General features: G+C 35.3%; 1 protein-coding gene and 1 long non-coding RNA gene across 4 annotated transcripts in view; one reads left to right on the top strand and one right to left on the bottom strand.

Annotated features, from left to right (window-relative positions):
* Nucleotides 1-20,893, bottom strand: part of LOC108290744 — a 319,814-nt gene that overhangs the window by 264,556 nt on the left and 34,365 nt on the right. The window lies entirely within an intron of this gene.
* LOC108290741 (bifunctional heparan sulfate N-deacetylase/N-sulfotransferase 3) overlaps nt 1-20,893 on the top strand; it is a 200,711-nt gene that overhangs the window by 82,623 nt on the left and 97,195 nt on the right. For all 3 annotated transcript variants that reach the window (XM_017510653.2, XM_017510642.2, XM_017510664.2), the window contains exons 5-6: nt 13,936-14,121; nt 18,373-18,501. In XM_017510653.2, the coding sequence (XP_017366142.1) occupies nt 13,936-14,121; nt 18,373-18,501 (315 nt within the window). The remainder of the gene's footprint in view (nt 1-13,935; nt 14,122-18,372; nt 18,502-20,893) is intronic.

Below are 20,893 nucleotides of genomic sequence, written 5' to 3' on the forward strand. Positions count from 1 at the left end.
GCTCTTGTTACCCAGGCTGGAGTGCAATGGCGCCATCTCGGCTCACCGCAACCTCCGCCTCCTGGGTTCAGGCAATTCTCCTGCCTCAGCCTCCTGAGTAGCTGGGATTACAGGCACACACCACCATGCCCAGCTAATTTTTTGTAGTTTTAGTAGAGACGGGGTTTCACCGCCTTATATCTTAAAAGGTACTAATTTCATTTTCTAAACAGAGGGAGGCAGAATGTGGTCAGAATTACGCTCCTATCATCTTGAAAAAAGTGTATTCTTTTCTTTGTTAAATAATATCTCAAATAGCCCCAGATTTTAAGGAAGACACGGTTTTTTTGCCCCCAAAGCCATAGGTTTTAACAAAGCCCCTTTGAAACTCTAGGGGAAAAAATGTTGTCCTAGAATCAACTTCAAAATATGCTATCAAATGTAAATATAAGGAAATTTTATCTTCAACCCATGTAAATTATGTATGTAAATTCTCAATACTATGAGATAGTTAACCAAAGCATGAACTTCTGTATACTGAGGAAATGGGACATTCCAACCAAAATGAACCAAAGTGAAAAGCATTTTGAAGTATTTCCAAATTATACTGTAATGAAGTTTGGGACTCTTTTTTCACTGTAGCACGCAGAATGTTTGATTTCCTATCATGGTAGGGTTTTCCGTAAATTAATTTGCATATTTACTCATCTGCAAAATATGGAAACAGACAATAAGTCTAGTCATTAATGAAAATTACAAAGGTTTTTCTGTTTAGAGAGAACTTGAAATAGAGACACAAACTAAAAGTTAAGTAACATTCTTAATCACTAGCAAGAGTCTAAATAAAGACATATCATTAAAGACATTAAAGACATAAACAATCTTTCCTTCGAGGCTAACTGTATTTCTCAAATATCTGAATGATGTTTGTTTCTTTTTTTAGTTCTTGTGGAAATTGTTCTAAAGACTACAGTATTACTTTTTGCTTGACAAAATTATATTATTTTCATATTGTCTATTTGGAAATATTTCAATGCATAATTTAGGAAAATCTTGTAATTTTTAACTTTACATAACAAATACATGAATTTATTGAAATAAAGTCTTCACTGGAACAATAATTTTCTTTAATTTTTAATTATTGTGGGTACTCAATAGGGGTATATATTTATGGGATACATGAAATATTTGATAGAGGCATGCAGTACATAATAATCATATCATGAAAAATGGAATATCCACCCCCCAAAGCATTTATCCTTAGTGTTATGAAGAATCCAATTATACTCCTTTAGTTATTTTTAAATGTACAATTATATAATTTTGACTATACTCATCCTGTTGTGCTATCAAATACTACATATATTCACGCTTCCTAATTATATTTTGTACTCATTAATCAGGCCCACCTCCTCTCCAACATTCACTGTCCTACCCAGCTTTTGGTATCCATACTTTTACTCCCTGTCTCCATGTGTTGAATTGTTTGGAGTTTTACATACCACAAATAAGTGAGAACATGTGATGTTTGTCTTTCTGTGTCTGGCTTATTTCACTTAACATAATGACCTCTAGTTCCATCTATATTGTTGCAGATAACTGAATTCCATTGTTTTTTATGGCTGAATAGTGCACTATTGTGTACTATTATACTGTATGTATGTAGACATATACATATATATGTGTATGTATGTGTGTATGTATATATATACATATACAGGTATATACCTGTATATGTATATATATACATACACACATACATACATACTGTATATATAGGTATATACATATATATACCTACATATATACAAGTATGTATGTATGTAGGTCTATACATATATCTGTGTATACATACATACGTATATGTATACATACACATATGTATGTATAGACCTACATACATACAGTATAATAGTTCACAATACTGCATTATTCAGCCATAAAAAAGAATGGGATTCAGTTACAGACATACATGCACACACATATATATAGGATACCTGAAATATATATATACCTGATTATATATAGTGTACTGTATATGTGTACTATATATAATAGTACACAATAGCATTATTGTGTACTATTATACTGTATGTCTATATTATACACACATACACACACACACACACACACACACATATATATATATATATATATATATATATATATAATTATATACCTCATTTTCTTTATCTGTTGATAGACACTGGTTGCTTCCAAATATTGGCTATTGTAAACAGTGCTGCAACAAACATGGGAGTGCAGATATCCCTTTGATATACTGATTTCCTTTCCTTTGGATATATACTCAGCAGAGAGATTGCTGGATCATATGGTAGTTCTATTTTTAGTTTTTTGAGACACCTCCAAACTGTTCTCCATAGTGGGTGTACTAATTTACATTCCCACCAAAAGCACATGAGGATTTTCTTTTCTCCACATCTTTTCCAGCATTTGTTATTGCCTTTCATTTTGGAGAAAAGTCATTTTAAGTGGGGTTAGATGAAGTCTCGCTGTAGTTTTTATTTGCATTTCTCTGATGATGATGTTGAGGATCTTTTCAAATGCCTGTTTGCCATTTGTATGTATTCTTTTGAGAAATGTCTGTTCAAGCCCTTTGCCTATTTTTTATTCGGATTACTAATTTTTTTTTCCTATAGAGTTGTTTAAATTTCTTATATAGTCTGCTTATTAATCCCTTGTCAGATGGGTAGTTTGCAAACATTTTCTCCCATTCCGTGGGTTGTCTTTGCTTTGTGGATTGTTTCTTTTGCTATGTAGAGTCATTTTAACTTGATGTAATCCCATTTGTCCTTTTTTTTGTTGGTTGCCTATGCTTGTAGGGTGTTACCCAAGAAATTTTTGCCCAGACCAATGTCCTGGAGAGTTTCCCTATGTTTTCTTATAGTAGTTTCATAGTTTGAGGTCCTATATTTAAGGTTTCAATGTATTTTGATTTGATTTTTGTATATGGCAATAGACAGGGGTTCAGATCTAGTTTTTCAAGCAGCATTTATTGAAGAGATTGTCCTTTCTCCAATGTATGTTCTTGGCACCTTGTCAAAAATGAATTCACTGTAGAAGTATGAATTTGTTTCTGGGTTCTCTTTTCTATTCCATTGGTCTATGGTATCAGCTTGTATGCCAGTAGCATTCTGTCTTCCATACTATAACTCCATAGTATAATTTGAAATCAGGTAATGTGATTCCTCTAGTTTTGTTTCTTTTGCTCAGGATAGCTTTGGCTATTCTGGATTTTCTGTGGTTCCATATAAAGTTTTGGGTTATACTATATATTTTGTGAAAAATATCATTGGTATTCTCATAAAGATTTTATGGAATAGATTGCTTTGTTTAATATGGACATTTTAATAATATTTCTTCTCATCCATGAACATGGAATATCTTTTAATGTTTTTGGTGTCCTCTTTATTTCATCAGTGTTTTACAGTTTTCATTGCAGAGATCTTTAACTTTTTGGATAATTCCTAGGTATTTAATTTTATTTGTGGCTACTATAAATAGGATTACATTTTGTCCTCTTTTTCTCATTGTTCACCATTGGCATATAGAAATGCTACTGGTTTTTGAATGTTGATCTTGTATCTTAAATTTTACTGAATTTGTTTGTCAGTTCTAATAATTTTTTGGTAGAGTGTTGGTTTTTCCAAATATAAGATTATATCATTTGGAAACAAGGGTAATTTAATTGCTTCCTTTCCAATTGGAATGCCCTTCATTTCTTTCTCTTTTTTGATTGCTATATAGCTAGGACTTTCAGTGCTATGATGAGTAACAGTAGTGACAGTGGGCATTCTTGTTGTCTTCCAGATCTTAAAGGATAGCCTTTCAGTTTTTCCCAATTTAGTATGAATCCAGCTGTGGGTCTGTCATAGATGGCTTTTATTATGAAGAGGTATGTACCTTCTATAACAAGTTTGCTGAGGGTTTTTATCATGATCAGATGTTCAATTTTATCAAATGCTTTTTCAGCATGAATTGAAATGATCCTAAGATTTTTGTCTTTCATTCTGTTGATATGATGTATCATACTGATTGATTTGTACACTGAACCATCCTTGCATCCCAAGGATAAATGTCACTTGGTCATAATCGATCTTTTTAATGTGTTGTTGGTTTTGTTTGTATTTTATTGAGAATATCTGCATCAATATTTATCAGAGATATTGGCTTGTAGTTTCTTTTCTTTTCTTTTGATGTATCTTTATCTGGTTTTGATATCAATATAATACCAGCATCATAAAATGAATTCGGAAGAATTTTCTCCTCCTCTATTTTTTAGAATAGTTTTAGTAGGATTTCTTTTAGCTCTTCTTTAAATGTTTGGTAGAAATCAGCGGTAAAACCGTCAAGTTCTGGGTGTTTCTTTACTGGAAGACATTTTATTATGTCTTTGATCTCATTACTTGTTATTGGTCCTTTCAAGTTTTGGATTTCTTCGTGGTTCAATTTTGGTAGGTTGTATGTGCCTAGTTACTTATTCATTTCCTGTAAATTTTCCAATTTATTAGCATATAGTTGCTCACAGTAGCCACTATTGATCCTTTGAATTTCTGCAGTATCAGTTGCAGTGTTTACTTTTTCATATCTGATTTTATTTATTTGGGTCCTCACCCATTTATTTCTTTATTAATCTGGCCACTTTTGCTGATTTTATTTTAGAAAAAAACCTTTTTGTTTCATTGACTTTTTTGTATTTTTTTTTCATTTCAGTTTCATTTATTTTTGCTTTGATCTTTATTATTTCTTTTCTTCTATCATCTTGGGTTCAGTTTGCTCTTTTATAGCTCTTTAAGATGCATTGTTAGGTTAAAGGCTTGTTTTTTATGTAGGCACTTGTAGCCATAAACTTTCCTCTTAGTACTGCTTTTGTTGTATCCCACAAGTTTTGGTATGTTTTGTTTTCATTAGAATTTATTTTACAAAATATTTTTCAATTTCTGTCTTAATTTTGTCATTGACCCACTGGCCATTCAAGAACATATTGTTTAGTTTCCTTTGAGTTTGTATAGTATCCAAAATTCCTCTCGCTGTTGATTTCTAGTTTTATTCCATTGTTGCCAGAGAAGGTGCTTGATATCGTTTTCATTTTTATAAATGTTTTAAGACTTGTTTTATGACCTAATATATGGTCTATCCTTGAAAATAATCTATGTGCTGAGAAAAAGAATGTGTATTCTGTAGCCTTTAGTTGAAATGTTCTTTAAATATGTATTAGATTCATTTGCTATATAGTGTTAAGTCCAGTATTTTTTGTTGAGTTTCTGCCTGGGACATCTGTCCAATGTTGAAAGTGGAGTGTTGAAATCTCCAACTATTATTGTATTGGAGTCTATCTCTCTATAGCTAATAATATTTTCTTTATATAGCTGGATGTCCCAGAGTTGGGTGCACATATATTTAAAATTGTTTTATGCTATTACTGAGTTGACTCCTTTATCATTATATAGTGACCTTCTTTGTCCCTTCTTATAGTGTTTGATTTCAAATCTATTTTGTCTTATATACTATTCTTGTTCATTTTTTAATTCAATTGACGTGGAATATCTTTTTACATCCCTATTTTCAGTCTTTGTGCATCTTTATAGTATGGTGAAGTGTGTTTCTTGTAAGAAGCAGATCATAGGACCTTGTATTTTCATTCATTTGGCCACTCTTTGTCTTTTGATCAGAGAGTTTAGTTCACTTACATTCAGTGTTATTATTTATTTGTAGAAACTTACTCCTGTCATTTTGTTATTTTTTTTTTCTGGTTGATTTGGGGTTTTCTCTTTCTTCTTTTCTTCCTTTCTGTCTTCCTTCTAGTGAAAGTAATTTTGTCTTGTGGTATGCTTTAATTTCTTGCTTTTTATTTTTTGTGTTTTTTTTTATTTGAGGTTATCATGAGACTAGCAAATACAATTTATTTTAAACTGATGACAACTTAACACTGATTGCATAAATAAACACACAAAAAGAAAACTAATAACAACTCTACACTTTAACTTCATCCGCTCTCTCTTTAATTTTTTGTTGTTCCTTATGTCTTATTCAACTATGTCTTGAAAAGTTTTTGCAGTATTACTTTTGATTAATTCATCATTTAGTCTTTCTACTTAAGAGTATTCATCTATCACCATTGCAGTGTTATTATATTCTGTGTTTCTCTGTGTGCCTATTACCAGTGTATCAGTATTTTTACCTTCAGATGATCTCTTCTTGCTCATTAATATTCTTTTCTTTCAGATTGGAAAACTCCCCTTAGCATTTCTTGTAAGATAGGTCTGGTGTTGATGAAATCCCTCAGTTTTTGTTTGTCTGTGAAAATCTTTATTTCTCCCTCATGCTTGAGGAATATTTCCACCAGATAGACTATTCTAACAATAAAGTTCTTTTTCTTCAGCACTTTAAATATGTCTTGCCACCCTCTCTTGGCCTGTCAGGTTTCCACTGAACCTGCTGCCAGATGTCTGCTGCCAGATGTATTGAAGCTCCATTGTATGCTATTTGTTACTTTTCTTGTTGCATTTAGGATATTGTCTTTGTCCTTGACTTTTGGGAGTTTGATTATTAGATGCCTTGAGGTAGTCTTCTTTGAGTTAACCTGCTTGTAGTTCCATAACCTTCTTGTACTTGAATGTTGCTCTCCAGGTTTGGGACGTTCTCTGTTATTATTCCTTTGAATAAACTTTTTACCCCTATCTGTTTCTCCATCTCTTTTTTAAAGCCAGTATCTCTGAGATTTTCCGTTTGGAGGATATTTTCTAGATCTTATACGTGTGCTATATTGTTTTTTTTTTGTTTTTTTTTTTTTTTTTTTTTTTTTTTTTTTTTTTTTTTTTTTTTTTTTTTTTTTTTTTTTTTTTTTTTGATCAATTCTGCTATTAAATGACTGATGCATTATTCAGCATGTCAATTGCATTTTTCAAGTCTAGAATTTCTCCTTCTTTCTCATTATTTCAATCTCTTTTAAAATTTATCTAATAGATTACCGAATCCCTTATCTGTGTTCATCTTGAATTTGTGTTTCCTCAAAAATGACCGTTTTGAGTTCTCTGTCTGAAAGGTCACACATCCTTATTTCTCCAGGATTGGTCCCTGGTGACTTATTTAGTTCACTTGGTGAGGCTGTTTTCCTGGATCATCTTGACGCTTGTAAATGTTCATCTGTGTCTGGGCACAGAAAAGTTAGGTCTTTATTATAGCCTTTGCAGTCTGGGCTTGTTTGTACTTGTCCTTGAGAAGGCTTTTCAGATATTCAAAGGTGCTTGGTCCCCAAGCCCAATGTCATTGTGGTTCTTGCAGACTCATAGAGGTATCATCTTGGTCTTGAAGAAGATCTAAAAGAAGTTTATGGCTTATTGGGCAGAAATTCTTGTTCATCTTCCTTACTTTCTCCCAAATAAACAGAGTCTCTTTCTCTGTGCTGAGCTGCCTGGAACTGGGGTTATGATGATGCAAGCACCCCTGTGGCCACCACAACTGGGACTGCACTGGGTCAGGCCTAAAGACTCAGTCAGCACAGCATTGAGTCTTGTCCAAGGCCCACTTTAACCAGTACCTGGCTACCACCTACGTTCACTCAAGGCCCTAGGCCACTACAGTCAGCAAGTGGCAAAGCCAGCGAGGTTTGTGTTCTTCCCTTCAGAGCAGCAAGTTCCTCGAGGCCCCAGACAGGTCCAGAGATGCCGTCTGGGAGCCAAGGATTGGAGTGAAAAACATTAGAAATTTGATGTTCTATGCTACTGTGGATAAGTTGGTACTCAAACCATACTATAAATTACTACCTACTCTTCCTTCCCCTTTCCACAGGGAGAAGAGCCTTTCCCTCTGAGTACTGCTACAGCAGCCCATGGCAGGGTTCTGCCAAGCCACCAGTGTCGTTCACTTAAGCCCAAGGGCCCTTCTTTCAGCTTATGGTGAATGCTGCCAGGCCTGGGATTCACACTCTGGGTAGTGGGCTTCCCTCTGACCCAGAGAAAGTCAAGAAATGCTGTTCAAGAGCCTAGGCCTGAACTCAGAGACCCCAAGAGCCCACTTGTTGCTCTACTCCACTATGGCCAAGCTGATATATAAGGTGCAAGAAAAAGTCCCCTTTACTTTTCCCTATGCTTTTCTTAAACAGGAGTCTTTCACCATAGTCACCACTGCTGGGAGTGTGCCAAGTTGCACATGTAGTCATTGCATCCCAGTGCCCAAGGCTCACAGCATACACCATGGCTATCACTGATCGTTATTCAGGCCCAAGGGCTCTTTAGTCATCAGGTGATGAATCCTTCCAAAACTAGCTCTTTCTCTTCAAGACAATGGGTTCTCTTTTGTCCCAGAGTGTGTCAAGAAATTTTCTCCAGGAGCTAGGGCCTGGAAGGGGGTCTCATGACTCTGTCTGGTGCCCTCTCCTACTGTGGCTGAGCCAGTATCCAAGATGCAAGACAATGTCCTCTTTGCTCTTTGCCCTCCTCCCCTTAAACAGAAGGAAGGAGACACTTTCATTGCTGTGAGTTGCACTGTCTGGGATTGGAGGAGGAGTGGCACAAGCAATCCTTTAGCTGCTCAGACTAGTGTTACTACCTAAGTCACATCTACCCTAGTCTACTGGCTCTAAGCCCAGTCTAGAACTAGGAGTTGCCTAGGAATTGCAGTCCTTATGTGCTGGACTGTCCTTCAAGTTTATCTAGGACCTTAGAGCGTGTTGGCCCATGGTGGCAAGACTTGACAAGAAACTCCAGCTCTAACTGATGAGATGCATGAATTCCCCTTGGATAAGTCTAGTCCAAATGCTCCATGTGTGGACACCGGCTGAAACCAGCATGGCTTTGCTTTCTGCTATGACAGGGTGGCACTGAGTTCAATGTAAAGTCCCCCAGTCACTGGGCTCTCCCTCCCCCAAGTACATAGACCCTCTGCACTTCATGGCCACTGCCAAGGGATAGCGGAAAGATGGCACTGGTGATTCAAGACTGTCTCCAACCCTCCTTGATGCCATTTTCATTAACTTCTATGAAGATAAAATGAGGTACTATGATTGCTCATCTAATTTTTGTTTTTTCTAAACAGCACTTTTCTGTATAGAGGTAGTTGTTAAAATTTGGTCTTTCTGCAAGGGGTACAAATGGTGTAGGCTTCTATTCTGCCATCCTGCTCTGCCCTCATAATTTTTAACTACAGTCTCAAAGTACTTTCAAGTATTATTTACACAGATATTAAAATTTCCCTGAGAGTTACTATGTGTTTATTCTTCAGCCAAACAGGCAGTCTAATAAAGATAATTGAGAGAGTGAACATTGAAATGAGAGGGAGGTAGTCAGAATCAGATCATGTAGTTTTTCACTAATATTTGTTGACTACTTGCTGTTAGAAAGACACTGAGCATATTGCAGTGGATAAAATGGAGCCTAAATTTGATGAAGTTTATTGTTTAATGAAAAAGAAAGATATTATATAAATATCTTTTCTACACAAAATATACATGCTTACAAACTCTGTACTACGTAAAACCAAGGAAAGCTACTAAGAGAAGTCTTACTATCGACTTCATTTAAAGGGACTTGTCAGCAAAGTCTTCTCTGAAGATGTGACAGAATAAATTACTTTCAAATTTATCCAGGTGAAGATTTGGAGTAGAAACATTTCAGGCTAAGAAACTATATATAGGAAGATGCTGAGGTAGAAAAGTGCTTGGTGAGTTTCAAGGAAAGGTTCACATGACTAAAATTCAGTGAAGGATGCAGAGTGGTGCAAGTTGAGGCTAGATAGCGAAGCAAGGATCATACACAGTGCTTGTGATCATGCTAAGAGTTCTGTAATTTAAGTGCAAAGGGAAATCAGGAGAGGATTTTGAGTAGGCAGTCACATAATCATATTTATATCTTTTAAATATTAGCTTGCAAGGAATGGATTAGAAGGAAGCAAGAGAGAAAATGGGATTCTATGCCACAAGGCAATGGGATAAGATGGTGGATTAAATTTGAGTGATGATACATAAATTTGCTTCCAAATTTGCATTCATCACCAGAGAGAATAAAATAAATTATTTTATTTTATTAAAATAGATTAAAATATTAATCTATTAAAATAGAGTGATGATAATGATAGAACTAAAGAAAAGTAGCTAAACTTAAGATGTATACCAGAGATAGTACGGATAGGACATAACCATGGACTAGATTTAGGAAAGAAGAAACAGGAGGTGTCAAAACTCTATCTTTCAACACAACAACTTGTTTGTTGATGGTCGATGATGTCATTTAATAATATGGAGACACCCTGGAGAAAGAGAGTGTCTGGTAGGGCTGAGATGTGGAGGTCATTAATTCAACTATTAACATTATTAATTCCACTTGTGTTCCAAGTATTTAATTATATAGTTACCTAGCCATATTCCTCAGTGTTTCTGACCCATATCCTCCACTAGAAAAATCTTGACATATAGTTCCTGGATCTAAGACGCTACTTTCAATCAAGGATTAATGAAAAGAATAATGAGAATTAACTTTTAAGGTAGACTTTTTGCTGCAGTTTATAAAATAATATTTGCTTAATCTCAAATTGAACAATACAGAGGAAGTAATCAGCCAAAATATTAGCATGATGGCTAAACCTTTTAAAACATGATAGCCTGCCTTCCAGATCACACCACCTGCAATGTTATCCCAAACTTTTCTATACGGTAACTTTTCAGGTATTCTCTCTGGTGATGAATGCAAATTTGGAAGCAAATTTATGTTTCTTTTTTCTAAAATGAATTTAAAAGTGGCCTCCTACTAACTGAATGACTCACAAGCTGGAACCACACAGCAGTGGGCTGAGCATATTTGGAGGAATCAGAAGGGAAGCAGGCCTAGGAAGGAGTATTGGGATAGTAGTCAGAGTTCACCACAGAAGCCTCATGAAAGAGAAAGAGAATCCCAAAATCTACAGAGAAAGTAGAAAAGACAGTCTGTCTCTTTTGTTGGAAAAAAAGTGGCCCAGTTGTTTCATAATTTCCACATTATAGTTGAGAGGTAGAATCGTAGCATATAAAAATAATAGAAGCAGGGTAGTAATGACAACAATAATTTTTAAAATTCATTAAATGTGTGTCATGTTTCCAGAACTATACTAACTGCCTTTCAAAACTACCTCTGAACCCCTTTGAGTTAATGCCCTTATTATTAGAATTTTCGAAAACAGGAAACAAGGCTTAGAGCTCATAGGTTGTTTGCCAAAGGCCATGCAGTTGATAAATGAGAGCTTGAACACCCAGATATGTCTGATTCCAGAAGCGATGTTTTCTGCAACTATGCCACACTGCACCAGCACACAAATAAAAGATGGAACTAAAAACCCCCTTTATCGGGTGTGCTGGTGTGCACTTGTAGTCCTAACTACTATGGAAGGATTGCTTGCGTCCAGGAGGAAAAGGCTGCAGTAAGCTATATTCACCACCACTGTACTCCAGCCTGGACAACAGAGTGAGATCCAGTCTCAATAAATTAATTAATTAATTAAAAATCACAGTAGATCTTTAGTGTTAAATCTAGGGAGAAAAAAAGTAAAAATGTATAGGCATTGGTTGCCAAATATTTTTAAATTCAAAATAAGGGAAATGTCTCTGCTGTGCTGGGCCATTGTTTTGTGCTATGTGGGTCCCAAAGGCACAGCTGACTACACGCAAGTATTTAAATTTACCTTGAGCTTTTGAACAGCATAATTTCTTACAAATTTGCAGATACCTGAATTTTATAACATAACTCCTATCATTGTGAATTTCTTCCTTGCTTCTTCCCATACTCTTCAAAAAGCTGTTAAACCTCCTCAGCACCACACAGCATTTCCATGTAACAAGCCTGCACATGCACCCCTGAATGTAAAAGTTGAAATTCAAAATAAAAGAATACTATTTCACAGCCACTATAGAAATAATAAAGTTGGCCGGGCGCGGTGGCTCACGCCTGTAATCCCAGCACTTTGGGAGGCCGAGGTGGGTGGATCACAAGATCAAGAGATCGAGACCATCCTGGTCAACATGGTGAAACCCCGTCTCTACTAAAAATACAAAAAATTAGCTGGGCGTGGTGGCACACGCCTGTAATCCCAGCTACTCGGGAGGCTGAGGCAGGAGAATTGCCTGAACCCAGGAGGCAGAGGTGACCATGAGTCAAGATCGTGCCATTGCACTCCAGCCTGGGCAACAAGAGCGAAAACTCTGTCTCAAAAAAAAAAATAATAATAATAATAATAAAGTTACTACATCATATTTTTTTAAAGTTGTTAATCTATAATTATTCATTTTTTAGTGTTTGTGATTGAAATTCATTTTTCTTCAACTGGTCTTTATCACCATTTCCCTAACCTTCAACCACTTTAGATGAACACAAAGAATGTGTTGATAAGTGATGTTTAGTGGGAGAGAAATTACTTTAGTTTGAGTTTTTAAAACAGTAAGAAAAAAAATGGAATATTTCAATTCAACTTTTAGTGGAGTTCTGAATATGATGGTTATGCGGTTGTGGCAATGTCTACAAAGGATTCAAATAAAATGAAGAATTTAAAACTTCCCTCTTACCTTTCAGAAACACAGGAATGGTCCACTTCACCTCCAATACCACCCGTTCTCTTTCTAACAGTGGCTCCCATTTTTGGCATCCTCAACTACAGCCGACTGAACTGAGTTTTGAGCAACAAACAGTTTACAAGATAAGAAAAGGGCATTCCAATTGAGGAGGACAGTGTGTACAGTATACAGCAATGACATGAAGGAAATCAGAAATTGGGGGGAATGAGTGCTGATAGGAGATGAGGCCATCTAAGTAGGTTGGGACCAAAATTTGAGGGTCTTTTATGCCATACGAAGGAATTTGAACAGTATTTAGGTAATGGAAGCCATTGGCAAGCTGGTTTCCTTCTACATTCAGGCACTTCATATACTTGCTTCCCCTCCTGTTATTATTTAGATTTAAAAACAAAGCTAACCATATCTCTAATTTTTCCATACCAACTGGCTGCATATTTCTGCAATTTAATTTATTCAGCAGCCTGATACTATGATTCTGTGCATGTGAAATTGTTATTTGGCATAAAGACAGTTATTAATTTTAAAAACCTATTTTAGTGGAATTTTCAAAGACTTTTTTCAAGCAATTGAAAAATATAATCAGAAAAATAAAAAATAATTTTGGAGAAAAAAATACATGTCACCTACTGAAGCCATGGGTGGTCTGTTTCTAAAGGACATATTTCATTTTGTGTTCCTGTGTAATATTCCTCTATCCTTTTTTTTTTTAACTGGAGTCATTTTAATGTACAGGAGCTTGACTTCAAATCGACTAAGTTTCCAGAATATTTGGCTGTGTCAGTACTTTCAACTTTCACTATAGGGGCTTTTACTTCAAAAAAAAAAAAAATTACTCTATAGAATTTTACCACATTATTCAATCAAAAGTGTGTGCTTCACCTAAGGCAGGGAACATTGTTACTACTGGCCCACATGCTGAGGGGACAATAGAAATGTGGCAAACTTGGTTTTGTTTGAACTATGCAAACTAAAATCTTGTCAGCAGCCTAGTGAATTTGGAATGTGTTCCTCTAATAAATATTGGCTTCATTTTGTGGGAAATGCTTAGTTTTGTTTTTAGTAAGTGTCTAACATTTAGTTTGTCGATGTTGTGGGCAATGGGAAAACAGGTGGTTATGACAAGGATGTGCAAAATAGAGCCTATTTCAAATTACTCATTAAAATCACTAGTTCTGTCTCACCACCCCTCAAACACAGATGCATCAACGTAGAGACTGGTGGAATGGCTACCAGGCTTCAGGACGTCTAGAGGTGTTAATAGTTGGTACTTTAATTTTACCACGCAATTAAGTAATGATGCATTTAAACATATATATTTATAGTACATTTGAAATTCCTGAGGTACCAATAGGATCAAGATAAATCTTTACACACTCTAATTAACATCTGCTTTGTCTTAGGAGCATGGCATTCCTACGGACATGGGCTACGCTGTGGCCCCTCACCATTCCGGCGTCTACCCTGTACATGTTCAGCTTTATGAGGCCTGGAAGAAGGTCTGGAATATTAAAATCACCAGCACTGAAGAATATCCACATCTGAAACCAGCTAGATACCGGAGGGGTTTTATCCACAAAAACATCATGGTGAGCTTCCTCCGGTATGCATAGAGTACAACTAATTCTGCCAGATTTACATTCCTCATTTGAAAAAAGCAAATGTTAGAAACATAACTGTAGGAGAAGCTCCATGCTCCAGAAAGCATATTTGTCATATCTAAGCAGAAAATGTTTTAATTAAAATCACTTCAATTCTTCAAATATAACTGGAAAAGGTTTTTTTACTGACATTACCACTGGTACGCAGGCACTGATGTTAAAATACTAAAAAAAAAAAAAAATTACATTTAACTTGCAGATAATTTTTAGTAGACATCATTTCTTCAAAATGTTATTCAGTATGAAAAACTAACATCAACTCTGTCTATATTAACCATGCTGCTCTTTGACAAGCCAGTCAAACTGTGTTCTTCTGTTTACCAAGCCAGACTAAAAAAAGAACTCGACCATTTGCAGCCAGAAGCCACATGTGAGGCCCTGCATAACCATTAACATATAATAATATAGAGTAAAAATGACAGGTGATGTTAATTTGCAAACACCATTTAATTCTATCTGGGCTTCTCTGTTTTGCTTTTAACAATTTTAGCAAATGTATATTGTCAAAATATGCTACTACCTCCCAAAGTAAGCAATTAAATCCTAATTTATTCTCAAATCAGAAATCCAAAGAAAGTACTAGTATAGCTAGGAATGGGCCTCCTGATTTAGAATCACACACTGGGAAGAAACGCCACAGAAGAACACTATGTGATGAGCCACCATAACACTCTGTTGAACTGATAAGTCTAAAGAGATGTCTACCCTCTAGAATTAGGTTATAACTGACTTCTTTTCAGACAGTTTTTCAATGTCTGCAAAAATTACAGTGGATAGACATATAACTTAGATCATCTCCCATCTTGACTTTTCCCTCAGTAAAAACTGTTGTAAATGCTAGATGGGGACATTATGGCCACATTTTATCCCAATCTATTCTTCCTCTGTACTGAAAATGAACTTACAGTGGCTCAAGCTGCTAGCGTTCTGACAAGAGGGAGTTTAGCAGACCTGGGTTATATTTTCCATTTCTCCTAAAAACACATTTTATCTATATTACAAATACATGAATTTTGCAGGTAATTGAGGCTCTAACAGATTTCCTGTTTTGATGGAACTGTCTCTGTGGGCCCACTTTTGCAGCAATCTGTGGAAACCTTTTATATTTGGCTTGTAGGCTCTTAGATGAGAGCACTCTCCACTCTAATTTCTGGTTGTTGAACACGACTCTCTAGAAAGAACCAGCATATTAGTCCATTCTCACATTGCTATGAGGAAATACCCAAGACTGGGGTAATTTACAAAGGAAAGAGGTTTAATTGATTCACCATTCAGCATGGCTGGGCAGACTTCAGGAAACTTACAATCATGGCAGAAGGCAAAGGGGAAGCAAAGCATCTTCTTCACAAGGCAGCAGGAAGAAGAAGTGCAGAATGAATGGGGAAGACCTCTTATAAAATCATCAGATCTCATGAGAATTCACTATCACAACAATAGCATGTGGGATACTACTCCCATGATTCAGTTACCTCCACGTGGTCTCTCCATTGACACATGAGTATTATGGGGATTATAATTTAAGATGAGATTTGGGTGGGGACACAAACTCTAACCACATCAGCCAGAGTCTCTAAGAAATTAGACTATACTAATTAGACTACCTCTCTACTTACTGTTTTTAATGGAAATGCCCATTAGTAGAGACTACTATTAATCCTGATGAAAACCATCTAAGTGGTCTTTATTGGTATCCCCCAGAAGTATTTGTTGGCAGTTGCTCCTGAATGAGCCTTAGCTACAGACGTTGGCTTCAGTTCCCACTGGCCAAGATTCTTGTTGATCATGGCTTTCACAATCAACTCTCAGTTATTTTCAGCAGCAATAAAGTTTCCAGGGGTTCACTGGCATCTCAAAGTTTGAATTTGATGTTGTTACATTCCCAGAACCAAGTCTAGGGGGCTGTCCACAGCAGAATACCTAAAAACTTTTCTCATCCTTTCTGTAGCACAAGAAAGCTGTTTCAAGGAGCATGCTCGTCATTTGGTGCCACTGCATTTAAGGAGCAAGGCAGTGGAATATGACCCTTTTAACACTCCTGATTATCTTCCTAGCCCCCTATGGTAGTCCACTGACTCCCCTAGGGCCCTCGATGGGGCTCATACCCTCAGCGGTAGTGCTCCTAGAGTTGCAGGGTAAGCCTGCCACTTCCTCTTCACTGCACTGAAATTCACAGAATTTGAGAGATAGACAAAACTCAAATATCTTTTCACTTATCTCTTCATTTTACACAGAATCAGCTAGGCAATCAAGTCAAAAGGATGGCTCTGTATATATTCTATAATCTTCCAAGCAAGAGATTCAAAGTGAACCCTAGAAGTGATTTAGTCATAGTCATACACTTTTAAAATGTAACATTTACTTGGCATTTAACATATGTGAGCATTTTATTATTTAGCTTTGAGGTCTTCCTCATTACCCTGATATAGTTTAAATTCTTCAAGAGTAGAAAACATATCTTTTTCTGTTCTCTCACATGGACTGGCATGAAACTAGCACATACATCTAGCATTCTAGCATAAAACTAACTCCATGCAACAGATTAACATAGAGTCCATAGCTAGTTCCACTAGCATGGAACTAACTCTGTTCTGTTGGCTAGCATAAAGTTTAGAATAAATATTTGTTAAATAAATGAATAAATGCTATATAAAGCATTTATTTGTTCCAAGTGCTTTCCAAATTCAAAATTTCATTTTTAATTTCCCAATATTACATTTATAATAATTGTTAGAAAATATATTTAATTCTGTTAAAATGTGTTTGCATTTAGTTTTTTGTGTGTGTATAGATAGCATTATTAGCATATATTATGCCTCTAAACATCAGAGCTAATATTCTGTGCTTTAAACAGATTTTTTTAATTTTTATTAAGACAAAATAGCTTCTAAGGATATAACTTCTACCAACTTACCAAAATAAAAAGGATATATACAGTTTTGATTTATTCAGTAATAGGTGATATATTGATTGAACTGTCTGTCCAAGGACTAAATTATATAATAGATTGTATTATATAACCAGTATTGTACTGTCCAAGAGCTGGATTAAAATTTAATATACATTCAAGTTTTTTAAAAAAACTAGTATATTTCCGGAATATTGCAAAACATAAGAAGTCCTGGACAGGTAATATTTTGAAAGCACTTACTGAACCAAATATGCTTTAAGAGTCGAGACAGAAAACATCAAGATTGATTTGCTTAGGACAATAACCAGAAGACCTGCCTGTATATGATTCTGTAACATTTGTAGCTCTCTGAAGTATACTTATTAATGTTCTGCTACTTCAAATGTATAGTGACAAACACAGGTCACCATGAAGTCTTAGGAAAATATTTAGCTTAAGGCTTTACCATCTTGCACAGCTTTAATTTATACCTTCTTTTATAATTGCAAAAGGCTGTAAAAATTCAAAAAAACTTATCACAAGTATATATAAGTGAAGCAGATAATTGCTCTTATATACAAAGGATGAAGAGAAGATCTTTTGCTAAATGACTTTTTATCATTTTGTTGTTACACTTTCTAAAAGTAACAAACTAAGTGGACAATCTCTTGGAACTGGCAGGCTTCATATTTAGAATCTGAGGCAATTACTGTAGCCTGCAGTAGTCCTTTCAGAAGAGAACAGATACTGTGATTTGCTTCTCAAATATTTATTCTAATTTAAAATGTCATTCCCTAAGAAGCATATTGAGTTGATAATTTACTTCATTTTCTAATGCACGACAGAATTTGGCAAAATTTTTATTGCATTTTATGGCAGAATTTTATTCTTAAAATTCTTGCCTATTAGGATTACAATATACTATAGACAATCCAATACTTTTAAAGTCTCGTTTTCACTTCTTTTTTTAAATCTCTTAAAAAAGATCTCTTCAAGATGCTGGAAACTACTAGGCTTCTTCATAGAATTACTTACTTTGATATTTAAAACAAACAAGTGACTAAAATAACGCAATACCTATTTCAGTTTTAAAATATTTCTTCAACTTTCTTCACTCTTCCTTCCATATTAACATCACCCTCTCTTGCCTAGAGTATGATAAGATTGTCCAGGCCCTAGTTAGATGTGAATAATGTCACTAGCTTGTGCGTCATCTTCCATGAGCAAAAAGCTAATTTTCAACAAATTGACTGAAAAAAGCTTTTTCCTTACTTTTTTCATTTTTCCTTCAGGTTCTCCCAAGACAAACCTGTGGGCTTTTCACTCACACTATTTTCTACAAGGAATATCCAGGGGGTCCTAAAGAGCTGGATAAAAGTATCCAAGGAGGAGAACTTTTCTTCACTGTCATCCTCAACCCTGTAAGTACTTTATTCTCCAAATAAACAGTGAAAAATGATAGGGCTGGCAAAAATTACCCTGGCAAAGAGGCTAGGGATTGGGCAGTCATTTGCCAAGCCAATATGAAGTTCTAGCTTCGAAACAGTAGTAAAAATTAAATGGAACCACATCTAGAAATGGGGACAAACAAGTGGCAATAACATGAGGAATTCATGGCAGAATCAGGTGCTCCAGCAGGTCCTCCTCTGCATTGGAAAGTGATCAGAAGCTTTTATGGAGAACAAAATTTTTCACCTGTAAAACTCTATTTCCACTGGAAACCAATTGTTTTTTGTTTATTTGTTTGTTTGTTTGTTTGTTTCATTTAGGCAACCATTACCTCTATTATTATCTTACTATTTAAAGTTAATGTAGAAGCGAAATGGTAGAGGAATAAGGTAAGCAAATAGAGTCATATTTTCTACTTCATGTTAGATCTCATCTTGTTAGGTTATAGGCTGAAGCAGAGCAGGCCTATTTAATGTGCAAGTCTTTTACTTTTCATACTTGTGTGTCAGATCCACAATGAATGAACCATTTGCATATATTTATGCTTGAGGCAAGTATTAGAAAGTTGTGTAGAAAAAGAACAAATTGAAGTAAGCTATACAAGGGAAAGAAGGAATTTTATTTCCCTTCTGAAAATCACTAACATAAAAAATAAAGCTAAGTTTATTTATCAGATGATGTATGGGTTTGCTCCTGGCATTGGCAATATCCAAGATAAAAAAAATAATTATTTCCAAATGTAAAAAAATTTTGTCAGTAAAAAAGTTGGAGAAGATAGGGATAAATTGAATAAAATTTGCAAAACCCCTCTCTTGATCTTAGTTGTATAGTCCCTGCAAATAAAATTGCAGGTAGTGCATCTACTTGTATTCAAGGAAATTTATTGTATTCAATTCTACTTGTACTCATACACTATACCTATTTTTTAACTTCTAGAAAATGAGATAGAAGAAAGAGTAACTCATCTTTGGACAAATCCTGCTTGTATATTCAAAAACGGGGATAGTTTGAAGTAGTGTGATATTTGGACTTCCGGAAATTTATCAACCTTCAGATCCCAAAATTACCAATAACCCTGGTTTGAACATCAGAAATAATATGACTCTTCTAACTTAGCTATTTTCACAAATGGAAGTATTTTGAATGTCCTTATACAGCTTTCTTTTCTTTTTTCTCAATTCAGTCAGTACAGTAGTATACAGGCAAAAAGAGTTAAACCAATGCCTGGTTATGAACTGAACAAGCAGTTAAAACACTCTTAAAATGCCAAAATTTCACCAATAATTGCAAGCACTTTAATATGTCATCTGTAAAATTCTGATGTTTCATATTTACTTTCATCATAGAGCAACAGGAGTATTAAATAATCACAAACTTTTTTGTTGTACTTTTAAGTTCTGGGGTACAGGTGCACAACATGCAGATTTGTTACATAGGTATACACATGCCATGGTGGTTGGCTGCATCCATCAACCTGTCATCTATATTAGGTATTTCTCCTAATGCTATCCCTCCCTTGGCCCTTCACCCCCAAACATCCCCCAGTGTATGATGTTCCCCTCTCTGTGTCCACGTGTTCTCATTGTTCAACTCCCACTTATGAGTAATAACATGTGGTGTTTGGTTTTCTGTTCTTGTGTTAGAATGACGGTTTCCAGCTTCATCCATGTCCCTGCAAAGGACATGAACTCATCCTTTTTTATGGCTGCATAGTATTCCAAATCATGAACTTCTTAAAAGTTCACAATAGTATTTTATTTCCGAATTTCTAAACCCAATGAGTTTCATTTAGCATGGAAGAAATTCAAAGTTAAATCATTCATGTACAATGGATTTATACTAAAACTTTCACCCATTTGTGATAAGAAATATTACATTTTTCATTAATTAAAAACTAAATTATGTCTTAAATTTTAAAAACCTTACAGTAAAGTTTATGTTAATTTTGGACATTAATTGGACTAACTGAGCAAATTCTTTAACAAAACTCACTACTTTTCAGGCCTTTATCAATGTTATTTGGCAATTTTATGTCTTGATGAGGAGTTTCATAGGAATAAAGGTGGCAGGGGAGACAGGGGAAGCTGCACAAAACTTGTTCTTTCCTGATTCAGAAAACTTTCAGTAGACAATTACTTTCAGAAAAAATACCTAGACTCAAAATAAATGACAAATCTTGTCAGATACCACAAGACAGACAAGGAATTCAAAGCTAACTTTATCTGGCACACCAACTCTAAGGTTGGAAGCAATTCTACTTAACTGGAGACAAGAGGTTAAGAAGCCCACATCTGGATTTAGCCCACATCTAGCCAGAGGGAAAACTGTTATCATTAGTGATGTGGACTTGGAGAACAGAGTAAG

The sequence above is a fragment of the Cebus imitator genome, unplaced genomic scaffold (genome assembly GCF_001604975.1).
Source record: "Cebus imitator isolate Cc_AM_T3 unplaced genomic scaffold, Cebus_imitator-1.0 Scaffold17, whole genome shotgun sequence".
NCBI classification, from domain to species: Eukaryota; Metazoa; Chordata; class Mammalia; order Primates; family Cebidae; genus Cebus; species Cebus imitator.